We start from the raw sequence: 14094 nt of genomic DNA, 5'->3' as shown, positions 1-14094 counted from the left end.
AAAGGAGTGACCCACAGGCAGAATAAAAAAAAAACAAGAACTGCTATAATAATAAACATATATTGTTGATAATAAAACATTATAGAATAGTTGCTGCTCAAACCTTTGGGACATCCCGACTGGACGAAGGGTTGAAGAAGTTATCAGCGACAAACTTAAGACCAGCACCAGTGCGTGTGTTTCCACCTTTATAGTTCAGGTTTTGAACGGCGTTGACCAGATCGGTGCCATTCAGGTAAGTAGAGAAGGTGAATTCAACCCTGGAGAGAGGGAAATGTGTATTAATACTAAAGTTCAACTGATTTATCGGTTGGCTGATAAGTATCGGCCGTAAGAGCCTTTAACAGTCCCATCGATATCACTGTTCAAGCATCAATATGAAAACAATGATAAAATGTGTGCATTTGTGTTTATTTATAGTTTATTCATTATATAGCTTATGACTAAACTTAAAAAATATCAAGCCTCAATTATATTTCTTTGCCATGAGGGTTTGATTACAACATCTTAGGAATAACTGCAATTTGGATATATCGGCCAATTTATTCCCAAAAGTCGGCATCGGCCCCCAAAAAAACATATAGGTCGAGCTCTAATTAATACAACAAGACCCTCTGCTAATGTCTGAGTGATGAAGTTAATGTTCACATGTCAATCACCTGGAGGTGTCACTGTACTGTATGGCCCCGAATCGTATCTCTGACTCGCTGACGGAGCCGGCGAACGGTTTGACGATTCCGGCCATGAAGCCCTTCACCTGCAGGAAGTTCGCTCGGCCAATACTCGAGGACCCGTCCACCAGGAAGACAACGTCTGCTGCTTGCACATTATTACACCGGCCTGCAAATTGAAGTGATGGAGAGAAGAAGTGAACAAAACAAACCACATAAGCAGACACACAAACACACGAGGAGATCTCCTGCAGTGGTGGATTTAAGTAGTAGTTGGGAAGATAGCTCTTATTTTTTTTTACCCTGTGCTTCTGCCTGTTTCATGAAGGACAGCAACACCGTCACAGTGAAAACACGGCTCCACATCTTCATTACCTGGGCACAAAAGGGGCAGATAAACCTGTTAATTAAAACGTTAACATCAATATCCAGCCATTAATAAGTCAATGAAGTACTGTGAAATAACATTTACAGTAAAGAGATTGAAGGGCCTTGGGTTATTACGACTTCTTGCTCCTTCTTCCCTTGTGTCTGCAGTTCCATGTATTGGTTAGATGAAACACTGTGGTCTCTATACTTATTAATCATCCTCACTGAATTTACTGTCTCAACTGGTTATCTGATCTTGTCACTTTCCTGTTCAGCTGCATCCTATTAGTCATTTAAACCTCAGCCCTGTTATTTGCCAGGTCGTCTACGTTGCCTGAGAGTTCTGCAGCTATTGTTCCTGTCTCTACCTGCCCGGACCCACCTGACATCTTTGATTTCCTGCCCGCCCGTCTCATCTCTTTGACTTCCAAAAGTCTGTCTGACGACCAGGTGAAGTATCTTTTATTATTCCACGCTTAACGACGCTGCCTCAGGTCTCACTTCAATTTGCGTGTTACATTTTCAGAGCCAGTGAGTGTTGGCACTGGAGTGACTCAGTAAATAACCTATTTGATAATGCCAGAAATCTCTGTCTGTCTGAATGTGGAACACGTATCTCCAGAACCGTTCATCTTATCTGCTTCACACTTGGCATGTGTGTTGTTCAGGGCCCAAGGAAGGGCAGTGTCTGATAGTGATTTGGTGCAATTTGTACATATTATATGTTCAGTGTTTCCCATTAGTTATATAGATGGTGGCAGCCTGCGTATTCTAATTTGTTTCACACAAAACCTACAACATATTTGCTCACTTCCAATTTTCAGTTACGTTGATCGTGACCTGAAACTCTGAAACTCAATTGATAAAATACTTCTTGTTTGTATCTGTAAATGCCTTTACAGAGAAAAACAAGTCCACACTGCCAAACCCAGAGGTTGTTACCATGGTCTCAAATATTTTAATAATGATGTTTGGGACTAAAGAGCAGGATTTCTGATCTAATCTCTGTGAGACTTTTCCTCATTCCAAGTTTAATATAACTGTGGTCATCGATATTAACCCATAATCTGTATAATAATATACAGATATACATTATACATCAAATTCTGTTGTGACATACTAACTGTAGAAAAGAAACATGACAGCACAACAACAAATCTTTCTGTGACACCTGTTTGCAATTTGTGTGTTCACTCTTTTCTACTCTGAAAAAAACAGAGTATATGTATGTCTCGTTTGTAGTACTTACTGTGTTTAACCTGTTATGTTTCTTGCTTTGTATTGTACTGCCCTCTGAAAAAGAAATTCAGAATTTGTACTAAAGATTTATGCAAAAGAAAAAGGATTTCTGAACTTTTTAAGTTCTAAGCACTTACCCACACATGGCCCATCACAATTAAGACTAGAATTTAGTTGAATTACAAACAAGATAAATATGAGACTTTAAAATAGTGGAAAATGAACTAGGTTTCTACCTCGCTGTGTTACTATGTCTGAGATTTGCTCTCAATAACTGTGTTTCTGGGGTTAAACAACACCACATGCTGTCAAAACCACGGAAATCCTTTCAATTAGCTGCAAACAGGTGAACACATGAAGCCACTGTGATCCATGACCGCTGTGCATGTTGAAACTGAAATTACAAGACACTGCAACAGCAGACTCATATATCACATGTTGGAGATAAACTACTTATAATGCATGTCTCAACCTGCTGTAAACCTGATGTTTAAGCAAATACAGTCGTAATCAATCAAGTTACATTTACACTATATGAAGGGCTCCTCCATCTATTTGCATATAAAACATCAGTGTCTAACTCAAGAAAATACCTTTCTTCTCATTGCAGACAAAACTGTCACAGAGCATAAAATATGTAATAATTCATTTGTTCAGTGTCAAACACAAACTGATCAAAATACTTCCTGGCATTGTTAACATTTATACACGTATATGTTTATTTTTTATAATAATATAAAAAATTGGCTGATCTGCCCCTATTACAGACATCTCTGTGTCAGCATTCATGTCTGTGGATATACAGCAGTATGAAAACTTTTAGTTAAAAATGCAGAAAAGATGCATTTCATGGAGAGCATTTTTGGTTGTGGTTCTTTTTATTTGGAGTTATTTATAATACATTTTTTGAATAAACTGTAAAATATCAATCCTCCATAACATTCCTTTGTCATAAGGGTTTTATAACGACATCTAAGGATTCATAACATTTTTGTATATATTATATATTATAATATATAAATGTATATCGGCCAGTATATTGGTATTTCATTCGTTTACTCCCCAATACTGGTATCGGCATCTGCTCCGCCTTGTACTGTATCCTCCTCTCTGATGTCTTTGGCCTCATTCGAGCAGCAGTGACAGGTAGATTTGTTTTAGGAGAGGATCACACCACAACAAGCTCAACAGAACCCTTCCCCTTTCCCCTTAGTAATCAACTCCCACTCATAGATTTTGAACATTTGTTTTCTCTCTGTCTGTCTTTGGTTACTGTGTGTGTCTGGACTGCAGATGCCAGAGCAGTGTGGACGATATGTAACATTCTAAAAAATGCAACAGATCTGTTCTCTTAGACAAACTATGAAGACAGCAGGATTATTTCAGCCAGTGTCATCTTTTACACACTAGTGTCAGCACCCTGAGCTCAAGAGTTATGACTAAAACTACCGCTCAGATAATTTCAGCAACAGGTGAGGGAAATACATCATGAAAACTGACTATTTTTCACGTCCACCTTTTCACAGTGGTGATGAAAAACACAACAGCTACTGGAAATAGCACACACATGTGAGCTGAGAAACCTCTGATCTCTTCTGTGGCGCTGGGGTAAACAATATCAGAGGCAAAACCATGACAAACCAGTGAAGCTGACGATAACAAATGTGTAAGTGAGAGCAGCAGGGCGGCAGCAGACAAAAGTGATTTTCTGAGCCAGTAAAGAAAAGTGCATAAACATCATCTGGAGGTCATGTGGTCGTTTTCATCACTTGGCATTTTGTTGAATGGTCGACCCAAACCCGAACGACTGCCAGAGTGTCTCCATCAGAAAATATCCCACATGAAAAACAGCTGTGATTGATACCGTCTGACAGGTTTGATAACGACATGATAACGACACAGAACACGACATTAAAAGGTCTCCCACTGTGTTGTACATACAGCTATTACATCTATTATAGCCATGACAAACACAACTTTAACCCCTCATCTGGGGTTTGATTCTGTCTGTGAACCGTGTTGCATGTCACATTCTTGGACTCTATATGAAGATGGACAACGCATATCCACATCCTCCCACTGTCCAGAAATGAAGCCAAAATATTTCTGATATGAAGACTTCCATCTAGTGCCAAACACGTCATTTGAAGCCAGAGTCTGTGCAGCAGAGATCTGGGGATGGAGCTGCGGTAGCAAGGTACCGCTGATACAAATGCTCAACCAATCTCAGTCTCAGCCCTCAATCCTGATGTTTCATCCCATTAATTAAAACCAAAATTACCAGTATGATAAGCACTAAGAGAAACATCAGTGTGATAAGAACTGCCTAAAATGACAGGAACAATATTGGATATTCGATTTTTTAGTTTGGCTCATATCCCGTCCACTAACATGGAGTAGGCAGGCTTTATGACCCTTGCTTCAGCCAGCCACTAGGTGGTGATCAGAACGCTAAGGCTTCACTTTTCAAACAAACAATTTATTCAAACTTTAACTTTATAACACCTTCAAACTAATCAAATGCAATTTAAGTGCTTTAAGGGTGATTGACAAAACATAGGATGTTAAATGTATTAAAAATGTGTTCAACATAATCAGAAGTAAAGGTTTTGTAAACCAAATAGAATAGAATAAAATAATAATATAAAACACCACATAAAGGCAAGTCTAGATCAGTGGGAATTTATATTTACAATTAAAACCTTAAATTTAATGTTAAGGCCGCAGTCAGGTCGTCCATCATTATAGATGGTCCATGTTCCGTGCCTGTGGGTCAAAATATTAAAATATAATCTTCAAAATCTTTGTGTTCCTGCTCTTTCCCACAACACACACTCAAACACTTTATTTACAGTCTCTAACCAAATCTGTGAGTACACACAACCCTGCTGGTAAACAGTGGGCTGAAATAAATCACTAGGTAATTCATATGCCAGCTGAGGGAGTAACCCACTTCCTCTGAACTATATTATTACAGCACGTCATATCAGGTCTCTTATAATGTGTCTGTCTGTATTAAAAACATTCCTGGGGTGGTCTCCACACCTGGAATTTGAAAAGGATGAAATAACTGGCTCATGGGTATGGCCACACCCACTATCAGCCACCTGGGAATTAAACCAGAACACGTGGGTTTAAAGGTCAGTGATAGCAAAGTGTAGTTAAGTGATGCTCAAAGCCATCGTCAACTCGGGGAGTTAAACTGTCAACAGCAGCGTTGACAGAGGAGGAAAACAACTTTTCAGCGTCAGGAAGAAAGAGATTAGGACTCATCTCACAGTTTCTGCTGCAAGCTATGCAGAGGGGGGGCCGTGCTTTCTGAAAACTCAGCTCAGGCAAGATCGTTGTGCTTTAGTAGGGATGCCATTCTCCCTGGGGGGTCAGCGGGCCACAGGATACTGCAGTGTGACAGAGTGCAGAATTGTGTAAGAGCCAGGCGACCCTCAGCATAACATCAGTCCCGGGACAGAGAGACACAGCGGACAAAAACGGTGGAGAGGTCAAACGAGGACAGCGGGGGTCACAGTAATTGCTGCAAACTTTGTCACACACACAATAGAATGTTATGTGCTTGGTTCCCACAAGTTATGTTTTTTTTGTAATCTTCATTCAAGGGAGCAGCATGTTCATCTGTTGTAATGCTTTCACTCAAAACACTGCACCTGCACTCAAATAGCCCCTGTTTGTGCTCGGATTTGCACTGATTTGCTCAAACTGTGTGCTAACACTCAGATATTTTATCTTTTTCAGACGGATTTCCAGCTTCAGCTCTTTTCCCGGAGCTCATGCTACTTCTGCGTGCATGAAATGTCTGCTCGCAGATTTCTCCTCTGCTCTTAGATTTTTTTAGTGCAACAAGTGTGTCACCTATAGTAGAAAACAATTTCAAGTAAATTTAACGAACGCACCCTAACGCTAATGCACCCACAAGAAGGGCGGGACAACACTACACCTGGGACTCCATTAGTTGGGGGATTTTGAGTTGTGGCACAAAAAAATCCAAGAGCCCGGTAGCAGCGTGAGCCCGAGGAGAAGAGCAGACTGAAGAGACCTGACCATGAGTTAATCTGGGAGTCAAGCACAGACATATCCTATCACCTTTGACCTCTAACCTCAGCTCTAATACAGCACCACACAGACGTCGGCCAGTAATGGATTATCAGTGCAGGTCTTCGTCCAAACCAAACAAAAGCACAGAAAACAGCAGCTTTTAAATATCTAGAGTGAACTCCTTTGTTGGAGCAGGTTTCAAAAGAAGCATTGATCTTGTCCTCCCTTTTTACAGATACCGGATGGACTACATCAGGGAAACAACTCCATTCACCTATGTCCTTCTCCTCCACAGACATGACTGAACAGAAACAAAAAGTGAACCTCTCTTTGAGTTTAATCCAATACAAACACGGTTAAAGAGACATTTAAGCACTGGCAATACACGTATCTTTTTCAAAATTATTTATGGTTCCATCAACAAAAAGGCCCAGTGCTAATAGAACTCTACTGAAAGATCTGAAAATAATGTTCCAGAGTGGACACAAGAGAGAATGTTCCCTGACAAGCACAGCGACCAGCAGCAGTCCTGCTTGGATGACACACTTGGGATCAGTCCAGATCCTTCACTACCAGAGTGGCACGCCACAAATTCAACCAGGCATGGCTGCAACAATGAAGTGAATGAAAAGAAGAGAGTGAGAGGAAGAGGATGAGGCGAATAGGGAGGAAGACTCAGACCTGTTAAAAGGTTTGAGACATTATGACGCATTCAAAACCACATATGTCAATGGGGGACTTTTTTCAGCGGGTGCCGGAGCCAAACCACAGCAAACACATGAATGCCCTCAGAAGAGAAGCAGACAATTGAAAGCAATTGGCAAACAAAGGCAGAGGAGGAAGCGGAGGAGTGTGATTTCCCTTCATCCATGCATCCTCATGGTTTGAGTAAAATTAGTTCAGCTGAGGTCAACTTGGCTGTACACTGCCTCTTTGTCCTCTACTGTAATGAAGATCAACGCAGCCGGAGTGATGGCAAAAGGAGAATAAATATCTCTGCAGGGCAATAAAACAACAGCAATAATTTATCGCAGCATAATTTTCTATCATAGCAATATCAAAAAGTCCAATGCATGTCGAGATAATGATTATGCATAACCTCCGATTTGTTAAAGGTTTTTAAGAGTTTATAATTCTCTGTCCACAAAGAAGAGTTTAAGACCAACTAACAATAGTTAAACACCAAAAAAATTATAATAATGTGACATCCATCGTAACGACTGAACATTTTATATCATTTCTGGCCACATCACCCAGCTGGAATGCTTTGTGATTCCTTCTTTCATTTAAAAAGCTTCACCGTATTAAGTGTCTTCTGGATTTACCCTCCACAGGAACCCCTCACAATCTGATCATTTTAGAAAAGGTGAAGCTGAGGTGATGACATGTTCTGCTCGGTCTTGTCCAAAGACAAGGTTCGTGCTTCAGGGGGAGAAATAGGCTAAGGAGTGGTGTTTTTGATACAACTCAGAGATTTATAGCTTATACCAGCAGGTACACGTAGAGTATATCACTGGCCGGTTTCCCACATCCATGCATGTGCATAACATTAAGTTATAAGTCAAGATTCTATAGCTTTTAATGCAGAAATGCAACTTTCACGCTGTGCACGACTCCAATTCAGGCCAGCACTAGCGACAACCCCACACAACCCCCTACCTACCTACCTACCCCCCCACAGAGAGCCCCTCATGCCTCCTCCTTACCTGCGGATGTCTGCTCCTTGCACCGAGCCACAGCGTGCCGCTCCACACCTCTCCACCTGTGGCATATCCAGCCCCGAGCTCTCCGTGCACTGTCCGGCCACACGCTGAATAATCACGGTCCCCGAGAGTCCAGTGTCACAGCCTGAGAGGTAAAACTCCGGTGCAGCTCAGAGAGTCAAGTGCTGTGTTTGCATCCCTGCAGAAAAGTGTGGAGCCTCCTGACGCTGCCTGGCTGAGCTGAGCGCAGTGATACAGGCAGCAGCAGCGGAACAGTCCAGACTTGTTCAGATGCCTGGAGGGGACTCCGAAGCTCTGCCTTTCTTTTTTTTCCTTTTTTTTTTTACTACCTCATTCTATCTGCCCCTTGTCCCTCCCTGCTGCTGCTGCTCCTGCTCGTTTCCTGCTTCTCCTGCTCCTGCTGCTGCAGCTTCCTCCCTGCTCCTGGTCCTGCTGCTGCTCCCTCCATGCTCCTGCAGCTCCCTCCATGCTCCTGCTTCCTCCCTGCTCCCTCACTACTCCTGCGCCTGCTTCCTCTCTGCTCCTGCTCCTCCTGCTCCTGTCCCTGCTGCAGCTCCTGCTCCTGCTCACATTGAGCATCACATGGAGCCAGGAGCAGCTCAGAAAGTCACTCCGTTACTTTTCCAGGTGACACAGGAAACACAGGGTCACGTGGTTACATGTGGAACCTGTCACCTGTGTGACTTTGAAGCAGGAAGTTGGAGATTGACTCTTCGTCAAGGCATCTGTCATTTTGCTTTGGACTATATCTTTATATCTTATTACTCTTATACCTTAAGGATGTATATAACAAATGACAGTAGGGAATTAGAAAACATTTTTTTTTATATTCTAGTTCTACATCCATACATTTAAAGTTCAATTAAAGTTTAATTAAAACGATATTGTAACACCTGGTGTTGTACATCTGTTTATTTCTATTTGTTTGTTATGTTAGTTTATGTGCGCTTTACATTGTTTCGCAAATTTTTAGTTGATAAAGTTGTTTTTAATGTTGGAGATTGACAACAATAATATATGATCGTAAATACTGTTATTGTTATCTGAATCATGCAGTGATGTATTTAACCCAACATAATTACTCTAAAGTCAACAAAAAATTGTAACAATTATTTGTCAAGACAAAGGTTACCTCTGAATTATCAAAACTTATTCATTGGCAACTGAATATATATTTTGATTTAGCTCTATGTGTAGGTATTATATTAATAATCGAATCATACTCAACAAACTTTTAAAGGAGACATTGACTAGATCATTCTTAATATGATTGTCATCAGTAAAAGCTCATGGGGGCTCGTCCAAACACTGAGCTGCTATTTGGTTTCACAGAAGGAACCAGAGATGTTGGTGGTTTTTGGAGGATGTGGATTTAATCTAACTAACAGCAGGAATCAAGTCAAAGAAACATTCAGTATTATGTTTTTTTGCAAAAATCAAGGCTGGCCCAAACCTTTATGGGGCCCACTGCAGAATTTGATGTGGGGGCATGTGACCCATCGACACCACCATCATTATTGACTCTTATCAGTGCATAATCCTCCACACACCTACTGTCAATCTAACACACAAACATTATCCCTTTTCTCAGTTGCATTTCAGTTGCATTTCAGTTTCAGTAGCTCATTAACATAATATAGCATTTTGATGAATTGATGGAGGCTAGTTAGTTACATTTAACAAACCGGTTTGCCCACTAAAGTTAGCTAACCCTAGCACCCTGTAAAGTCACATTAGCTCAACTGGTTAAGTTACACTGCATGAGAACTCACCTCCACTATTCTGTAAAGAAGGGAAACAGTCTCGCTGAGTATGTTGTGTAGCTGCGAACACTATTATTTCTCAAAAGTGTGACATATCTGTCGAAGATTAACAGAGTGAACTATAGTAGGGCAGAAGCATCTGTGATTTCATTTCTATGATGAAACACAGATTTATCAATCCATTCAAAGTTTTCTGGTGATAAATAAAATGTTCTTTACGGTGTAATTATTGTTCTTTATAGAATAATACACTCCTAGAGTCGGTCAAAAGACGCTCTTCCATTATATTATCTTCTTGACAACAGCTGACTACCCTTCAGACTCACTAAGGGTCAACTGCAATTTATACCAACACAAATCAGACTCCTCACTGTTCTTTACAGAGCAGCTTCCCACTGTTAGCTCTTATTACTGTGCTAAGTTACCATAGCAGTACCCACACAACCCTGTTCGACTCATATCTTTTCTGTATAATCCTTGTTTTATAAATTTAGTCCAATAAAACTCAAACTGATATTTATCAAACTGTATCTGAAGAGAAAAAGTTTTAATAATATGAACTTTATATGTTCTGTGCTGTTAAAGTGAAGTCATGGGAATAACATGTAAATTCTTACCTGTCTTACCGGTATTTTCTGATGTTCTCTATGTGAGCGCACTGTTACCATTGCTATGTCAGTGGTGTAGCTGAAACAACGATGTATGGCAGAACTGCGGAGTGTGATACATTTTGTCTATCATGCGTTTTATTTGATCCCCACAATTTTAGGATTAAAAATACCTGCACAATGTGCTTGTTGTTCAGATTAGTGCAGCATTTCTGTGCATTCATTGCTTCTCCGCCACTTAATTAAATTTGAGAGATTTTAGCGACAGAAGCTGGTGTAAACAGCCAGTCAGGCCTGCATGAGTTTAAAAGATTATGTGCGAGGCAGATGTGGATCCTTTTAACCAGCCAACAGAACTGAAACCATAACCATGCTGCACTAATAAAAACACATTCCAGCACTAGAATGTATTTTCTCCTGACACGGCTTTTTTTAGCCTGTGTTGGTTAGGGACAATAGAGACAAGATGGCTTGAGGTTTAAACTGATTCACTTTGCATTTGATTTCCTACACTATCGTGTCATGGGACATCCCTGTTATAATCATAACCAGGCTACGACAGTAAACAACCTAAAGGTTAGGAAGGCAAGATGGAGGCTTGACTACCCAGACGTGCTGGAATCCTCAGGCCGGTGATTTACCACTGATTTACCTTTGAGCGAGTTACACTGTCTATTGTTCTGATGGATTTTTGGAGTGGCCTGTAACTGTGGTATGTGTGTGTGTAGAGATCATCTCCCAGATATGGTTTTACTACCATAAGGATTAAAGCATGTGGATGTGAAACAAGGTTTTGCTGAAAACCAGCTTGCATGCTCAGCAAACCCATCCCTGTACAAGTGGACGGAAATATAAGTGAATCGTGTTTTCAGTTCGTCAACTGTGTTTCATAACATCATTTCATGGCCAGGGGGAAGATTTCAGTGAGAAAAACGTAACTTCTCCACCACGTTATTCGGCCAACTGTGAACAATTTCTGTCATTGACAGCATGATCACTTGAGTGAGCTCAGTTTGGAAAAGCAGACAGTAACACAGTCTGAGCCACATGGAAATAATTAGTGAAGTAGTAGTGAAATGTAGCCTGTTGAGATATATACAAACTAAACATGGTCGCTCACGTAACTCCACCAATACCCAACTGCCCTCTAATGAAACCAGATTAAAATTCATGCTCCAGATTTCTGTTTGGATCTGCACCCAGTTGCACAAACTCAGAAATATCAGTCCCATGAACATGACGGATTTTTTCTGTCACGATGGATGAATTATTTTGTTGAAAAACAACCTACCTTGCAGCATTAAGGACTGGTAAAACAAAATCCTGGATCCGACCCCTGATCCAGATTCCACACCAAAATTGAATGGGTTCTTTCTTAGGTCCACAAAAGGTCATGGAAATTAGCTGAGAAGTTTATGCGTAATCCCGCAAACTAAATAACTAACTGACTAACTAACCAACTAACCAACTAACTAACTAACTAAGACAAAACTAGTAGGGTTCTCTGAGGGCGCATACCTCCACCACAGCTAACATCATATCTCACTTTGTCAAAGCAGTGTTTCCTTTTAATAATCTAGACTCTGGCAGCCCGTCAATAATTCTAATTCCCCCGCCGACAGCTTCATGATTAACCATAAATGTTGGTACACTTCTCATAACACATACGAGATCTGTAACTTGGTGTTTTGCTGTGTTGCTACATTGTATAGCTGTGTGCAGCGCTATTTGCTGAATGGTGGCACTCACACTATCGTCCACAAAGTTTTTACCATCCACACAAAGAGTCAGCCCTCATAGTTTCAGCTGCAGTTGTGCCTGTACTCAAAAGTAGCATGAAATGCAGTTCTTTCTCTAATGCATGAACTTTCACTCTTCTTTTCTGTCAGAGATTGAAAAGAACTGTATGGGAAACTCTGCAGAGAATGTGATTCCTGGATTCGCCCATTTTATTGGATCCACACCAACATTTAAAGGGTTCTTTCCTGACCTAGACCTCATGACCTTCCTCCAAATTGTGTGGTAATCCGTTCAGTAGTTTTAACATGATCCTGCTAACAGACAGATGGACAAAATGAAAACATAATCTCCTTGGTACGGAGCTAATAACTGAGACTACAGATAGTTTTAAATTACACTAACTAATGGATCTGAATTAAATCTTTCCCACAGACCACAGATACACATTAATCAGTTTGTTTCGGATGAAAAGATCAAATAATCACCTTTTTAAGGAGTCATGTTTTTTTCCAGCTGCAGAGACGTATGGGGGAGGTCCGGATGATGACATGTGATGTCTGTCCTCTGTGCTTTCTCTTGGGATTGACACTGATCTCCCCATTCTTTCTTCTCCACCTCTGGTTTCTCCTCATGTTTAGTTGATTTAACTGATTTTGAAGACGGGTGACAGCATGGGGATTGGAAAGATTATGTGAGAGTGGAGTGCTTTTCCTTGAATGGAGTCTTTTTTTCCCTTTTTAGCTTAGTAAACATACTATTGTGTGGTTGGATCTGCTGTTTTCTCTTTGGATACATGTCTGAATGCAGATGGTGACAAGAGCAGAACCAGCTTATACATTTATGTTGTCTGAGATGGAGCCAGACATCTGAGAAAGTGTTTGTTTGAGTTTTTCTAAGGACCAACCCTGTGTGGGGGCGAAGCTTCAGCTCATCACATGGCTGCAACCGTCCAACTCCCATGTTTTGATCCTCAATGATCTGCAGCTTTCTCTTCAAACACCACCTGTCCAGGTGACAAATGTCCACAGGGTCCTCGTGCCCTCATACCTCCATTACAGAGGCTGGTAATTATCTATACCACTTATATTTTTAAGGTCTGGGGGGCTAGAGTCAATCCCAGTGGACAGTGTGCAAGAGGTGGGGCACAACTTGACTAGGCCATCAGTCTGTCACAGGGCAAACGGATACAAACAACAATTCAAACTCAAATCGACACCTATTTAGATGTCTTTGGACTGTCAGAGGAAGCCGGAGTACAGAGAAAACACGATGAGAACATGCAAACTGAACATAGGTTGAAGTCGGATTTGAACCATGAACCTGATATGAGAAATGTTTAAAACACTATTGGGTCCACATGATAGGCAAAAGCGGTGTTAGACAAATCGAGCACATATTTTAAAACAGAAAGTTTTTCCTTTGTTTGATATCCATTTGTTGCTGCATGATAGTGTGCTAGAAACAAACATTCCTGGGTGGTTCTGTTGATGATTCTGATGATGATACTCGCACGGCAAAACGTACAGCAAGAATTTATAGTGTCGCTAGCCTGCAATAAATGTGGCAGGGGTGGTTTCAAATTCAATCCTATAATCAGAAGCTGGCTCCACGTGCCAGAGAGATTTGTGTCTCATCACGTCTTATCCATTTTCTCGGTTTTATCACGACCACAAGGTTACATTTTCTGAGGTTTTGAAATTGGAAAGTCATCTAGAATATTGTGGTGTAAGTGATGTACCACAGGTGCAGATTGTGTGAGACTGTATTTTTCAGATGTGCTCATTTAATGCCGACAATCCCTGGGGATTTGACAATTACATCATGTTGGATCCTGCAGCTCCAGGGTTTGATGATGTAGTAAACGTTTTTTTTCCTCACATTTCAACAGAGACATTGAAAATTATCTCATATCTGATGGTTTAATCATTTT

At 40.8% G+C, this 14094-nt stretch overlaps 1 protein-coding gene across 1 annotated transcript in view; it reads right to left on the bottom strand.

The window, feature by feature from the left end:
• The window catches only part of col7a1 (collagen, type VII, alpha 1), a 67122-nt gene extending 58755 nt beyond the window's left edge, over positions 1–8367 (bottom strand). Inside the window, exons 1-5 of the mRNA XM_035152655.2 lie at positions 8036–8367; positions 2290–2333; positions 974–1046; positions 660–840; positions 104–260 (exon numbers count right to left, since the gene is read on the bottom strand). Of these exons, the coding sequence (XP_035008546.2) occupies positions 104–260; positions 660–840; positions 974–1043 (408 nt within the window). The 5' untranslated portion in view covers positions 1044–1046; positions 2290–2333; positions 8036–8367. The remainder of the gene's footprint in view (positions 1–103; positions 261–659; positions 841–973; positions 1047–2289; positions 2334–8035) is intronic.
• Positions 8368–14094: the final 5727 nt, after the last annotated feature.

This window comes from Hippoglossus stenolepis, chromosome 3 (assembly GCF_022539355.2).
Source record: "Hippoglossus stenolepis isolate QCI-W04-F060 chromosome 3, HSTE1.2, whole genome shotgun sequence".
Classification (NCBI taxonomy): domain Eukaryota; kingdom Metazoa; phylum Chordata; class Actinopteri; order Pleuronectiformes; family Pleuronectidae; genus Hippoglossus; species Hippoglossus stenolepis.
The sequence above is the reverse complement of the archived record's forward strand: the minus strand, read 5'-3'. Positions and strand labels throughout refer to the sequence as shown.